This window comes from Vicugna pacos, chromosome 1 (genome assembly GCF_048564905.1).
Source record: "Vicugna pacos chromosome 1, VicPac4, whole genome shotgun sequence".
Lineage (NCBI taxonomy): Eukaryota > Metazoa > Chordata > Mammalia > Artiodactyla > Camelidae > Vicugna > Vicugna pacos.
In genome coordinates, this window is record NC_132987.1 from 49,371,615 (window position 1) to 49,386,777 (window position 15,163).

At 35.8% G+C, this 15,163-nt stretch overlaps 1 protein-coding gene across 1 annotated transcript; it reads left to right on the plus strand.

Annotated features, from left to right (window-relative positions):
* Nucleotides 1–73: 73 nt before the first annotated feature.
* NDUFB5 (NADH:ubiquinone oxidoreductase subunit B5) lies at nucleotides 74–13,414 on the plus strand. Its single transcript, XM_006210622.4, has 6 exons — nucleotides 74–232; nucleotides 6,417–6,505; nucleotides 7,535–7,601; nucleotides 8,393–8,454; nucleotides 9,525–9,631; nucleotides 13,234–13,414. The coding sequence occupies exons 1-6, from the start codon at nucleotides 109–111 to the stop codon at nucleotides 13,352–13,354; spliced, it is 570 nt and encodes a 189-aa protein (XP_006210684.1). The 5' UTR covers nucleotides 74–108; the 3' UTR covers nucleotides 13,355–13,414.
* The last annotated feature ends 1,749 nt before the right edge of the window (nucleotides 13,415–15,163 follow it).

Here is a 15,163-nt window from a genome sequence, read left to right on the forward strand (position 1 = left end):
GTCTTTGCCCTCACTCAACATGGCCACTTTCCGGCTTCGCCCTCGGAGGTAAATTGGCTCTCTCGGCCCCCGTTACTCTCCCTCGCCCTTCTCTTGCCAGTAGTAGCCATGGCGGCCATGAGTTTATTGCAGCGGGCTTCAGTCACTGCGGTAGCGGCTTTGTCCGGTCGCCGTCTTGGCACTCAACTTGGATTTGGGGGCTTCCTCACCCGTGGCTTTCCGAAGACTGTCGGTGGGTGCTAGCTTTGGGAGAAAGCGCGCTCAGGGGATGCGGAAGGAGAGACGGAGGACTCTTCCCGGGTGACCTTGGTGGAATCTGTAGGGAGCCGGGAGGAATTGAGGACTTGGGGCTTGCGAGACGGAGCATGGGCTTGTGAGGAGACTGAGGTTGTTTCTGAAGTAATCAAATCGGTCATATTTAAGTTAATAGTTAGAATTTGTGAAACGCTTTGTTACCTCTCCTGTTGGTGCTAATTTTCAGATCAAGCTGAGGTTACAAAGGCAAGGAGCTGAGAAATGTTTTAATTAAAATTTTATTTTAACGTCAGAAGGAAAAGGACTATATTAATGCATATGTGATGGTGAATCCAGCCTGGATTGAATTCGTTTTATATCAACGCAGTCATAAAATAATTACTTTTAAATATCTTCTTAGAGAAGAAGGGACTCATGAGAAAGTTCCTCGGTCCTAGGAAGGTCAGTGCAGTAGTGGGGGGGGGTGTTATTTGAAGCCTCTTGGAGACTGTGAGTTGATTTCTAGGAGAATGAGTAATCATAATAGCAAAACATCAAATGCTTTGTATTCAGTGTATTTTATTCGTTATTGGATTCTGCAAAGTAAGTACACTGTTATTATTCCCATTTTACAGATGAGGAAACTGTGACTCAGTTGTTGCAAAAGTAATGCACTGCTGTAATAAGCTGAGTAATAGTAATGGTGGCTAACATTTATTGAGCACTTATGTGTGGGGTACCATTCTAAGATAGTAAAGGTATTCATTTAACCCTCTTGATCAAGAATACACTGTAAGCTATTTGTCCTGTGCAATACAAGTAGGTACAGAGGAAGTGAAATTTAAAGCTAAAAATATCTTCTCCAACTTAAAAGTATCTTTTTTTTTGTTTACTGCTCTGCTCGTCTCCCAATTTAATTTGAATTATGTTGCTGGAAAAATGATGGAAAGGACCAGTGGTATTCAACACATTTCAAGCAGGAATTTGAACTTGTTGCAAAACTCCATATACTAACATCCTTGATAAAATTCCTTTGTAAGCCATTTCTGACTACAGATATCCTTCTCTTCAAATACTCCTCCCCCACCCCGTAGTATTTAATCATGCCTAGCTGGAAATAAACTGAGGTAAAATTTTACCCCTAGATCCTTTTGATCTAGATACTTCCCGTTCTTGGAGTTCTGGAAGGATCGTTGCAGGTAATCTATACCCTTTCCACTGGATGCAGGAAAGGATCTGATAGCTATACTGAGTGTTATGGTACTTCAGTGGTATACCTACTTTCAAAGGTATTTTGCAAGTGAAGCCTAATCTGTCACCGTGGAATGAAAGGTTGTAATCTGTTTTATATTAATGTTTATGTCTGCACCTATGAGGATGTGAGATCCAGCAGAGTAGATGGAGGTTTTGTTTCCTCTGGAGCTAGATTGCCTGGGTTCTAATCCTGGCTCCAGAACTTAGTAGCTGTGTGAACTTGGGTCATCCCATCTTGGAAACTAAACTAAAGGCACTTAATTACTCCAAACTTGCATTTTTTCATCTTTAAAAAGAGGATTTTTGTTACAAGTGTGCTTATATTCTGTTGACTTGACAGGGAAATAAAAACTAATCTCTTTCCCTTTGACAAGGATAAATTATAGCCCTGAAATGTGTTTCTGCATAATTTTGCATCTTTCTAGAAATGTCATTTTGAAATGTACTTGTCTCTTACCATAAAAACTTTAAAAAAAAAAAGATGAAAATTTAACTTACCTCAAAGGTAGTGGTGAAGAGTGAGCAGGAAAAAGCTACAGCACCGAACATTGTCTTCTACAGGGCCCTGTGGCCACACTTTTCTTAAACATTTGGCACTGTTATGTTATCATCAGTCACCTCAGTGAAAACGTGTCTCAGAAAATAAGCAGATAAAAGTATTATACTTAATTAAATTATTTATTAACTGTGAGACATCAAGGGATTCTAGAAATGAGCTTAAGTCCTTCAGCTCCAGAGAACTTTAATGTTAAAGACTGATGTGCACATATTATGGCTTAAGAAACTGAGAAGATTATTGAAATGATTTTATAAACAAAGTGGTGTGGGCTTAATTCAGACATGGATAGTGGGGCATGTTAATTGGATTCTGGGGATAGTTTTAACAGGTGCAATTGGCAGAAAAGTAAAGGATGTGTTTTCTGATATATCTGCATATGGAGCTCTTGGGATAGGTAGGTTGAGAGAGAAGGCTAAAAAAAGGGAAGTTAGGGCCAGTTTGGGGGAGGGACTCAATGCAAAGCCAAAATATCTTAACATTCTGTAGGCAGCCGAGAGTGTTTTAGCAGGAGAACAACATCAATAGTATGTTTTAGGAAGATGCTTTTGAATATTGGGTGGTTTATCAGGGATGTTGATTACTTAAGCCAGTGAGGTGAAGGCATGGAAAGGAATGAAGAGCTTGAATTTTAGAATCAAGAGGCCTTGACAACTGATGAAATCAGGCGTAGGATGATGACTGAGATTTTTAGCCTGAGTAATTGAGTTGATGGTGCCATTAACTCAAAATAGTCTGAGAATAAGGGAAAGAAAATGACCAGTTTTCAGTATTGTCTTGGAGACACAAAAAAGTCTTACATTGTCTTACTTGATCCTTAAAAATATCACAATTCTCCAAAACATAGCTTTCCAGAAGTTACTTGCATTTTTTAAAAAATTGGTTATTTAAACTTTAGTTCCCTGTAGTTAATGAATAGCTAGTTGAGAATTCCAGGCTTTAGAGAGTGGTAGAAAATGCCTATTTTTGTGACAGGAGGGTCTGAGTTCCAGAAATCCTGGCAGTCACCTGACTGTAAGCAGTGTTCACCCTAATATTTTTAGATTGTAAGCAAATGGCCATACTGCAAGAACAAATCATGAAGGCTCACAATATTTGTAAAGAGTTGAGTGCTATGAAATACTCTTTAGAACAATGAATGGTATGACAGTTATCTATAAATTTAATGACATGAATAAGTGTTGCTTAACAATAGGGTTATTATACAGAAAGAAAGCAGTAAGTTCACATTACTAACTGCTTAATATTGCTAGAATGCAGCCAGACCAAGCTTTTGTCTGTAGTTCTTTTTGTTTGTTGGTTACAGTTTCCATATCTGTTAATAGTGTCACTCATAGTCAGTTGTCCCTAAAATCACATAGTTTGATCCTTAGTTCTTATCTGTGTGCATCTTTCTGATTGAAAGGGAAAGTTGGAAGTATATGTCCCTTCTGAGAAGATTTACTTTCAAGGACCTTAGAAAGATCCCCTACCAACATTTAATTTACTTAAGAAATGTAACAGTATTTATGGAGCTCCTACCACGTGGCAGACACTGAAGGGTTCTGGAGATACAGTGCTGAATAAGACCGTTCCTGACCTGATGGACTTTAACAAAATAATTTGGCTTAGGGCTTATTGTTCGGAAAGAGATAACCAAATGATATTGAGGAGAATAAGTGGGAAGCCAGCTTTGCATAAGGTACTCAGAGAAAACCTCTGTGAATAAGTATTCTTAGACCTGAAGGATGAGGTGAGGAGGTAGCCATTCAGAGCCTGAGGAAAAGCTTCCAGGTAAAGAGGGAAGTAAATGCCAAAAACCTGAAAGCAGGAAAGAGTTATTGGCATTGGAAGGAAACCATTGAGATTGGTGAGTAGGAAAGGTGTGCCTTTTTAATTCAGAGAGGCCGTCTATTCATATTCTGTGAGGGACAGGACCTTAGAAATCTAGGCCAACCCCCAGTAGTATGCTAATCCTTGTTGCATTCCATTACTGATACTTGAATGTAACCTGGAATGGGGAACTGGGGAGGCAATCCAGTATTCTGTTCAACCACTGAAATTGTTAGAAGCTTCTTCCTTGTATTAAGCTGAAAATTACACATTGATCCTAGTTCTTCCTTTCAGGTCAACACAGAATAGTGTAAGCCCTTTGTCATTGGACAACCCTTTGGCTATTTAAGGCCAGTCATCTGTTTTCTATCCTGACTCTTTGGGCCAGTCAGCTTCACTTCTTTCAGTTTCGGTAGGTTCAGTTTCCAGGTTGTTTGCCATCCTTGTTGCTTAACTTGGGGCATGCTCCAGACTGTCCCTCTGAAACAGTGTCCTCTGGGAGGGACACACTTACGCAGGTCTAGGTAATGGATGGGAGTGGGGCTCCTCTTGTATTGACCTCGTATTTCTGGTACATCAGATTAAGATTGAATTACCTTTGGGGGTTCTTTTTGTTTGTTTTTTGGAGTAGTTTCTTGTTGTTGTTGTTTGTTTGTTTGTTTGTTTGTTTGTTTTTAGTAACCACATCACACCAATGACTTTTCTTAAGTTTGTGAGCAGCTAAACTTCTGAAGGGTTCAGGCAGGACCTTCCACTTACTATACTTAATCCTTTTAGATTCAGTTTTTTATAAATGTGTAGGAAGACTTTTTTGGGGGATCTCATTTCATCATCAGGGTACCCGCTCTTGTAACTGTAGCCTTGTATCTTCAGGAATGCCATCTCCACCTCATCCAGGCCATTCATAGAAATCTTGAGACAGCCCTTTGGCAGGTTACTGCATTAAGTGATCATCACCTTTTGGGTATAATCAATCAACCAATTACCTATTACAAATTTCATCTAACTTACTACTTCTGTCGGCTTATAATGGGCCTTCCTGGTACCCCCCCAACTCCACTGTCCTGTCTAAAGAGAAACTTCTGGGCATATTCTTTACTGACACTGCATCCTTTTTCTTTCTTTTCTTGTCCTGATAGATTTATGATTATGTTACCTATTTGTTTCTCCCCACAGGATCTATATTCCTCTTATACTGTAGGCCTAGCGTAAGACCTGTACATAGTAGGCACTAAATATTTATTGAATTTATGAGCAGTTTGTACTGTTATCCAGCCCATTTTTTCATCTAGTCCACAAAAATTTCCATAATATTGTACACATAATTTGCTGAAATACGTACTTACCTTGTCAAATTCTCTTGTTATTTTTAAAGTCTTAATGGTATTATTTATGCTTAGTAAATTCATGCCAACTTCCAATTCTCTTGTGAAGTAACCTCCTACATTCACTGCACGCTGCTGCAGATGATACAAACATTAAAAAGACAGTTCTGCCTTTAAGACAGTTATGTTTCAGTGGGAGCAGTGAAAGCAAGTATACACATCAGTAAAATACACAGCAATTCAAAAGCAGGAGAGCTCTCGTCTGGGTGGGACGCATGTTGGTTTCTTGGAGGATAAGATGTCATCTGGGCCTAAAGAATAGATTTTAGGAGAGGTGAGAGCATTTACATTTAAGCTTCAACACAGTATACAAATCTTTCTGCCATCTATTATGACTGAAATCCCTTTAATAGGAAATTAGTTTTTTATTCTGCAGTAACTCATGTGAAATTTCCTTGAATGAGGTTGTGCAGCTGAAAGACAGTAACTCCCAGTTTCTCAGTAATGTTAGATCCTTTCCCGCTTTTAACAGAAAGCTCTTGGAGTGGACGTAGTATCCTTTCAGAGTTCCAAGAAAGGAAAGTCATGTAGAAAGATGATCCAAGGGCAGAAGTTTTGCCTCAGTTTATCTCCAGCAAGGCTTGATTAAATACCGTCTGGGAGAGGATTTGAGGAGGAGAAATTCACGGTAACAAATGGCTTACAAAGGGATTTTATCAAGATATATTAGAATGTTAACTTTTAAACATGTTCAAACTCCTGCTGGAGATACGTTGAATAAATATCTTTACATTTATTTTGTATCAAGTCCCTAATATATATTGCCTCATCATACGAAATGGTATAATTTAAGTTAATTTCTTTTGCAACATTATCAGATATTTTTTGCAGAGGTAAACAAAAGATAAGTAGGAGTATCTGATCTCCCTGCCTGCTACTGAAACCTATTAAATTACTTAGATGTTGCTTTAACATTAAATAAAAATGAGGAAAGCTATAGTTTAGAACAGTACATCAGTGTCTATTTAGAGATATCTTATCTGCCCTGCCTTTAGTACTCAAAGAAGCTTGCATTTTTAATCTCAGGTATGTGTATTTGGAGGCAGAGAAAGGATGCTTTATTTATCTTAATCCATATCAGGTATTTATGCGTATACATCTTCTTATAATCTGATTTTATCTCAAAATATAACATTATAAACCTTGTGTATAACAGGGTAATTTAATATTTCCAGCTCCTGTGCGACACAGTGGAGACCATGGGAAAAGACTATTTATCATCAAGCCCTCTGGATTCTATGACGGGCGTTTTTTGAAATTAATGGTGAGTTAAAAGTTTTGTTGAACTAAACTCTTTACATAGAAACAGGAAATTTTTTTCCTGTTTAGAAAACATCTTTCATTTTATGAAAGATTCTATTTTATAAATTCATATTTCTTTTCTCAACAAATATTGAAATTGTGTAGTAAGGCCTGATTTATTACCGAATTTATTTTTAATTTAGTGAGCCTTCTCCTTTTTCAAAAAAAAAGTATTAATGCATAATGGAGGTAAAAATTGAGCCATTTCTTTCTTCTCAAGATTATGGGGTTTTGAAATGTAACCTCTTGTTCCCTGCCCCACCTCTACATCTATAAATTACAAAGCTAAAAACAGATTCATTTGAGGATAATTATTTATATTACTAAGATAATCTTTGAATTACTGAAGAACTCACTGAAGGACTTCTTTAAATAAGTAACTCCATTATCTTGGGATATGATTTTTATTTCTTTGTGTTTAGGAACATTGGTTTCAGAGAGTGAAGCAGGGTATTGACTGTGTATTTGTATCTGAAGACTCTATACAGAAGAGACTTAGAAGGTGGAAGATTGTCTGGACTCCCTGTCACTGTTCCTAAAGCAGTGACCCACCATTTGCACACTGGCTGCCCTTTAGACCTTCTCTTGCTTGTCCGTGTGCTTAATGCCCTTCTTCAGCCCACTTTTCTTGTGATGACTAACTCAATCTCTGGAAACAGCCCTCATAGTCTTACTTTTATTCTTAATACAAAAATTTCTTTTGTTACATTGCTTTAACCAAAAAGAATGAAAAATCATGTAAATACACATTGCATTATACTTGTACAATTAGTCTTTATTTTTTCCTTTCATTTCTGATGCTAAATATAGGTATCTCAAAACTAAAGCAGAAGAAAATTACAGAAATAAATTATTTGGTACTGCACCTCCAATTTGGCAAGTTTATTTTACAAGAAATAGAAGGAAGTCACAAAATGAGGACAGTTTGAGAGTGGGGAAGGAGAATTAGGAAACTGTTGTGTGAAAACTTTTTTTTTTTAAATCTTAACAGAGATTCTACATTTTGTTGACTGGGATTCCAGTAGCGATTGGCATAACTCTGGTGAATGTATTCATTGGTAAGTATCATCCCCGCTGACTAAACTGGTACATTTTTAAAACCTGTGACATTAATATAAATAATTAGTTATGGATACTGTAAAGAAAAGTTCTTTAAATAATAAATAAACATAAGCATGGGAATTTATTTTAAAATAACCAAACCTTAATCTACAATAATATACAGTGGACTTTGCTTTTTTTTTTTTCCTCTGAAAACCTTTGAGGTCACTGACTCTATAGGCCACGTAAAAGGCCTTTCTTCCTCCTCCTTCTCATTTCTCAAAACTAGCTTTGAGAAGTCTGAATAAGGAAAATAGAAAGAGATAGAGGTGGAAGAGAGGCTGAGGGATAGAGTAATTGTTTTTATCCATCCTGGAACATGTAAAATGATAATCTAAAAAAGAATGGATTTGTGAATGACAATAAATATTAGATTTTCCTGGGAAATTCTGCTCAAAGTGCTTCCAATGTCTTGTATCCTAAAATATTTTGTCTAGGAGATTTAGGGAAAACCAGAAGGAATAATACGTCTTTTATTATATCTTGTTACACTTATACAAAGAAAATGGGAACTCTTGTATAATGCCCATAGACAATGCCTTACACGTAGAAGACATCTCAAAAATATCTAATGAATGAACTGATTTTCTACCAGATTGAAATTAATTTAAAATATTAGATATCTTCATTGGTACAAAATAAAAGTTTCTTTAAAATCACCAGAAGATGGTTTCTTACTTAAATAGTGAAGAATCAATATTATAAACTCCTGATACTAAAGTTGAACATCGCTGTTTTCTCTTACTAGGTGAAGCTGAGTTAGCAGAAATTCCAGAAGGCTATACCCCAGAACACTGGGAATATTTCAAGGTTGGCATAGATCACTGAAAGTTATTTTGAGTTAGATGTCTTGTCAATGTACTGGTTAATGTCTTAATTTAGCAATTGTGATATAGTTTTATATTCAGTTTTTGATATCAAGTAAATGATACATTTTGTGCTCACTTTTTACAAGCAATTTGTTTTGGTAATTTTCTGCATTGTTTTATTATCTTAAGCTTTATGTTTTTTTTTAAAGACTGGCTCTACACCGTGTTGTCAACCTAGCAGAGTAACAGTCCGAATTTCTCCTGCCTTCAATGGCCATAGGAAAGATTGTACTGAGACTAATGCTCCTGCATTTATTGAGTACTTACCGTGCAGCAGGCACTATGATAAGTGTTTTGCAAATATTATCTCATTCCATGTAAAAGGTACTATTATTATTCCCGCTTTAGAGATGAGGAAGAGGAGGCCTGAAAGAGGTGGAGTGACCTGTCTAAGGGACAGGGCCAGTATTTGAACCCAGGCAGTCTTGACTCTAGAGTCTGCACTAATCTGCACTAGTCACTTGACCACACTGTCACTGCTGCTAAAACCCAGAATTAATTCTGTTACTTGTACTAAATGTTGTAGTGAGATTACCTTGATTACAGTATATCTTACCGTGTTTTATTACCTGAGTGAATTATATCTTAGAAAACAAATACTTCATTATTAAATCTTAAGGTAAGCTGTACAAGTGGTTTCTCTTTGCTGACTGGTGGAAAGAGCTCCAGGTTTGGATCAGCAAACCCTGGGATGGCTCCTAAACCTTCCACTTAAGATATTCAGAGCATAGTGTAATAGGAAAGAGCTTTAGAGTTAGACAGACCTGGCCTGAGTCCTTTCTTTGCATCTGCTGCAACTTAGTAACTGTATAACCTGGTGGAATCTGCTCACCCATAAATGAGGACAAAGGTAGTACCTACCTAATGGATTAAAATTATTTAAAATATATATAAAGGGCTTGGCAAATAGTAACTGTTGATTTACCTGAGATGTCATTTTAGGAGAACAGTAAACTGGGAAAAGCAAAGTACTTTTCAGAAACTAATTTTAAACAAATTTTCTTCTTGTAGCATCCTATATCAAGATGGATTGCTCGAACTTTCTTTGATAGTCCTGAAAAGAATTATGAAAAAACAATGGCTATCCTTCAGATTGAAGCTGAAAAGGCTGAATTACGGTAAAAAACAAAAACAAAAACAAGAAAGGTGGGGGGTTGCGGGAAAGGAAATCCTTTCCTACAGTTGCAAACCACAAGAAGTTTAATAAAGCTATTTTAACACTGTAGGATGCTCTGTGTAAAAGGCTGAAGATGGGGAGAGAATTAGCCTGTTTGAAGTGGAGATTCTGTGTTGGAGACTAGAAGACTATTAGGAGATAATATCTGTCAAATTAAACGGAATTCTTTTAAAAAATATCCTGACTCTAAAGTGCAAGGCAGCCCTCTCCTTCCCCCTCCCCCTACAGCTTCCTTTCCTCCTATACCCAGTTTCATCCTTAGAGATACCACTATTTAATGATTCCCTATATATGTTCCTAGAAAAAATTTTGTGCATTAAAAATATATTTTATGGCAGGAGAGGGTATAGCTCAAGTGGTAGAGCGTATGCTTAGCATACACAAGATCCTGGGTTCAATCCCCAAGTAAACTAATCCCCCAACCAAAAAATAAATATGTATATTTTTTATGTATCATTTACAAAATATATTGATACAAGTGGAATCCTGTTATCAACACTGTTCTGCACCTTGTCTATATTTCATCTAAATATGTAGTTATCCCTCAGTATCTGAAGAGGATTGGTTCCAGGACCTCCAGCAGATACCAAAATCCAAGGATGCTCAGGTCCCTTATGTAAAATGGCATAGCACAGTCAGCCCTCCGTATGTGCATGTTCTGTATCCGAGGATGGGGAGGGCCAGCTGTATCTTGGTGATCTTTCTGTAATAGCATATACTCCATTGTTTTTTCATGGCAGCACTGGATGGATGTGCTTTAATTTTTTTAGCCAGTAGGGAGCCTGTTGTTAGTACTTAGGCTCTTTCCAAGTTTTCTGATTTATACATAGTGCTTTGGTAAATATCTTCATATATGTATTTTTGCATGTTTATTCAATGTAGCTGGAATATAAATTCCTAGCAATGGCCCTGATAAACCAAATGTTATGTTTGAAATTTTAAGTAGCTATTTGACAAACTCTTAAAGAATTGTTCCAGTTGTCTTTTCTGTCATCAGTACGTGATGATTCTGTTTCTCCATACCTTCCTAATAATAGAATTTATTAAACCTAAACATTTGTGCTGAATAGATAGTTGAAAAATGTTATCTCATCATTACAGTTTTTTTTTTTAGTTTTGAATTTTTTGATAAAGTTTGAGTATTTTTTCATATCTATTGGCTGTTTGTATTCCTTTTCCATAAATTGCCCATTTTTCTACTAATTTGTACATTAATTAAAATAGCCTCTTTTATTTTTGTTGCAGATATGGTTTCCTGGCTTGTCATTTGTTATTGACAGTGTAGAATTTTTTGCAACATAGTGTTTTTATGTTCCAAATAACAAAACTGTAGTAGTAGCTCATATGTTTTTGAACACCTACTGTGTATCAGTGCTTCATTACTTTACATGTATTTACTTTTTGTCAGGTTTGTCATTCTTTCTCCTTAGCTTCTGGAATTTGTGTCATGCATAGGTCTCTGATAGTTATAAAATAAGTAAATATTACATGTCCAAAATTATTTTTTTAGGTGCATGGGTGGTTCAGTGGTAGAATTCTCACCTGCCAAAATTATTTTTTTACTGTCCACTCATGTTTCCTTTTGCTACTTTAAAATATAATCTCATCTGAGGTTTATTTTGATGTTTCGAGTGAGGTTTATATACAATCAGATGTACCTGTTAAGTTCAGTGGGTTTTGAAAAAAAAATATAGCTATGTAACCACCATGGTTGAAGTCATTTCAGTTACCTCATCTCCTTCCTGTCCCTTTCAATCAGTCCCCATCCCCTGCTCTTGGATCCAGGCTACCATTGATCTGCTTTCTGTTCATTTTAACTTTGTAGTTTACAAAAATTGCTATGATATTGAAAAATATTTAAATGATTAATGAACACATGGTTGGCTTATTTTCTAGTATGTAACTGCATGTATATGTGGTTACCGTATAGAACTGTCAGTATTTAAGAGCATGGAACAGCATTATGCCTTATACTTAATAACTTTGGATATTTTTTAACTTCAGACATATACTTTTGAGTTCCAAATAAAACACCAGATCCCAGAACTCCTTAGACATATAGAGATCCTAAACAATTTCAAAACAAAACAAAGTAAACAAAAACAGGACTGTGACTTTTACCCCTCAAGGAGAGATGCCAGTGTGGGCATGGAATGGGGAGTACCTACAGTTTAAAAAAGAATACATGTTTAAGTATTTGGAAAACTGAAGCTTAAAAGAAAGGTATAAAATAGAAAGGGACTATCTCCCCTATTGATTCCCCCAGAGATAACTATTATTTTTGTTCTCCAGAATTTCTAATACTCTGTGCACGTGCACGTGTATACGTGTGTGTGTCGAGTTTCACAAATAATTACTTTCTGCTTTTTACTGAAACAGGAAGATGCTACACATACTCATTTTATACCTTGCTTTTTAACCTAACAGTATATCTGTCATCTCCTTCCATATTGCTATATGTGAGTTTTCTTCATTCTTTTTATCAGGTACATAGGTTATCCGTTATATAGGTGAACCATAATTTATTTAACCAGTCCCCTTTGACGAATATTTTAATTACTTGCATTTTGAGTATTACATTCTAAAGAATAGAAAAGAAAAAAGATGATATTTAATCCTTAAAAAAGCTAAATATATTCTCTATGTACCCTATTACAAAGGTATATAATCTCTCATAGATAGGGTTAGTGAGCTGGTTAAGGTTAAAGAATTATTTAACTGTGATAGATTTCCAGTCATATGAAAAAGTTGCTATGTAGTCTATAAGAATGGAAAGGGAAGGGTTTGATGGAGAGGAAGAACTACTTCAGAAACATGTGGTAGTTTGCAAAGACTTGGCTGTAGGGGAAGGAAAGTATCTTTCTAGAAAGAGATTATTCAGTTCGTGAAGAAGATTGAGGACAAGTAAGTAGATCTTAGAGGTGGAGAATGTTTTTCTCAATCCTGGTTTTTCTTTTTTCTTTTCTTTACAAGTTGTCTGTCTAATGTTGAGCAGGCTCAGTGTGATGCTGGTGGCTGGTGAATAAGATACCATTCCTTTTCTCAAGAGGTTTTCTGTCCTGTTGATGATAGGCTGCCAGTATAGACAGGGAGTGTGAGCTCCTCCAGGAAGTCTTGCTCATTTTTTAAGTCCTAGCATTTGGCACAGCATAGGGGCATAATAGCAGGCATTCTGTAAATGACTCTCATAACATCTAAAAGACAGGAAAACAGGAAATGCATTACCACAATTCAAGTGAAAGCGATCTGTCGTCAAAGAAAAGGGACAGGAGGAAGAATTGATTATCAACTCAACTGCTGCTTGGGTGACTAAAAGCAATATGTGTTGGTTAACTATACAAGCAAGATAATAAAAGCCAAATAAATCCCAAATTTTGCTTATATGGGTGTTTGTCAGATGTATGTATACACATGGATCTGTGGAGGGACATTATACTTTACATAAAAGCAAAAGACTCTAGTGGTTGTTCTTTATGGAGATACTTCATTAAATTTGTAATTGGAAATGCTATAATCACAGTATCACTATTCTATCTGTTACAGGTTAAAGGAGTTGGAAGTACGAAGATTAATGCGTGCAAGAGGTGATGGGCCCTGGTATCAATATCCAACTGTTGATAAGGCACTTATTGATCATTCTCCAAAAGCAACTCCTGACAACTAATCTTTTATTCTTTAAATACAAAGTATATTCTATTTAGGGAGAAATAAATTACTGAGTGCATTCTGTTTTTTTCCGTGTGGTAAATAAAAGATCCTCTTCATTGCTCCATTTCTCAACATTGGTTCAGGTTAACACTTTTTTGTGTGTGATTTCAGGTTTTTTTCCCAGCTTTATTGAGCTGTAATTGACAAAAGTATAAGATATTTAAAGTGTACATCATGGTGATTTGATATACGTATACATTGTGAAAGGCAGATTAAGGCTTTTGATTTGGAGGGTTTGGCTTCCTCTTTTACGAAAGTTTAAAATATAATTTTAAAACACTTGGAGAAATAGGAATTTGTGAATTCCTAAAAGTGTGACTTTAAAAGATGAATGTTTTATTTGCCTGATAAATGGAAGTTAGAGAAGTCTAATTATGTTAAGCATCAGGAAATAGAGCAGTTTATATACATGTGAGTATTGTAAACATCTGGATTATTCAGGGGCAACTCAATTTTAAATTACAGAAATATTGAACCAACTATACAAGACATAAACCCCTTAATAAACAATTTTTTAGTGAACAGATCTCAAAGTTTAATATTTTCAAGTTTTTTAGCCATATATTGTTCTGCTTAAATGCACACGCACACACACACACACACACATATGCATTTTTCTTCAATGCACTATCTAAGATTACTTAGAAGCCTTTTTTGTGAACATTAGAGAAGTTCCACAAGGTAAAACGACTACTGCCAACCCTAGAAAATGTGAGTAACGGCTAAAATATTGGCTATTATTTATTAAGCATTTACTGTCTGCTGAGCACTGTGCTGAATGACTGCATTTTTCACATTATTTTCAAAATGACCTTTGAGGTACTATTACTTTCTGTATTTTATAGATGAGAAATTGAGGCTCAGAGATTTAAAACACATAGTCAGTATTTACAAAAATAAGCATTTACACTCCAACTTCCAAAATGACATGTTAGCTTCAAAAAAATCATTATTTTCAGTGAATACCTTTTGAATGTCCTTGTGTCCTAAGGGTCCCAAGTGCCCTTTGAATCCAGCCAGTGTCCTTTGAGGTGGCTGCATTTTCTTACTTCCCCAGAAGAGGGCTGCCTCACCTAGTTACTTAACAGCTTTTGTTCTGAGGATCCCTGTGCATTCTAATTACCACCTCATAATTCTGCCAAAGGATTTGAGGGAAAGGCATGCTGTCCCTGAGCCCCTGCTTACTCAAATCATTCAGTTCTGTAAGAGAGAGGTAAGGAGAATGGAAGTGGATAGGTCTTGTCACTGGTAATTGTAAATGTGTTACATCTATGTACATTTATGTTCAGTTTTTTTAGACTTGACATTTATTTCTCGACACCAGTATACTTTATTTTCTCCTTTCTACTATTATATAGGAAAACTTACCATAGAAAATATGGAAAATGGTACAAGAAATACTGATAATTCCACTACCTGTACCTGAGAAATTTCCTTTTTTTTAAATTTTTTTTTCAGCATAGCTGAAATATAATATATATATATATATATATAATGGAGAGGTTTTTTTTAAGTTTGAAAGTGTTTCTAGAAGAGAAATGTTAATTTAAAAACATATACTGGTTTTTATGCAAACTTTTTTTTTCCAATTCAAACATTTAAACTAATTATATATTGGTCACTAAGATACATACTGGAATAAGGTGGTCATCACGGTAGACATGTTTTCTCCAAGGAGTTTACTCTTTAGTACAGATGATAGATATTAAATCAGAAATTATATGCATTGAGTTTGATAGGTGGATGTGTAGAATATATATGTACA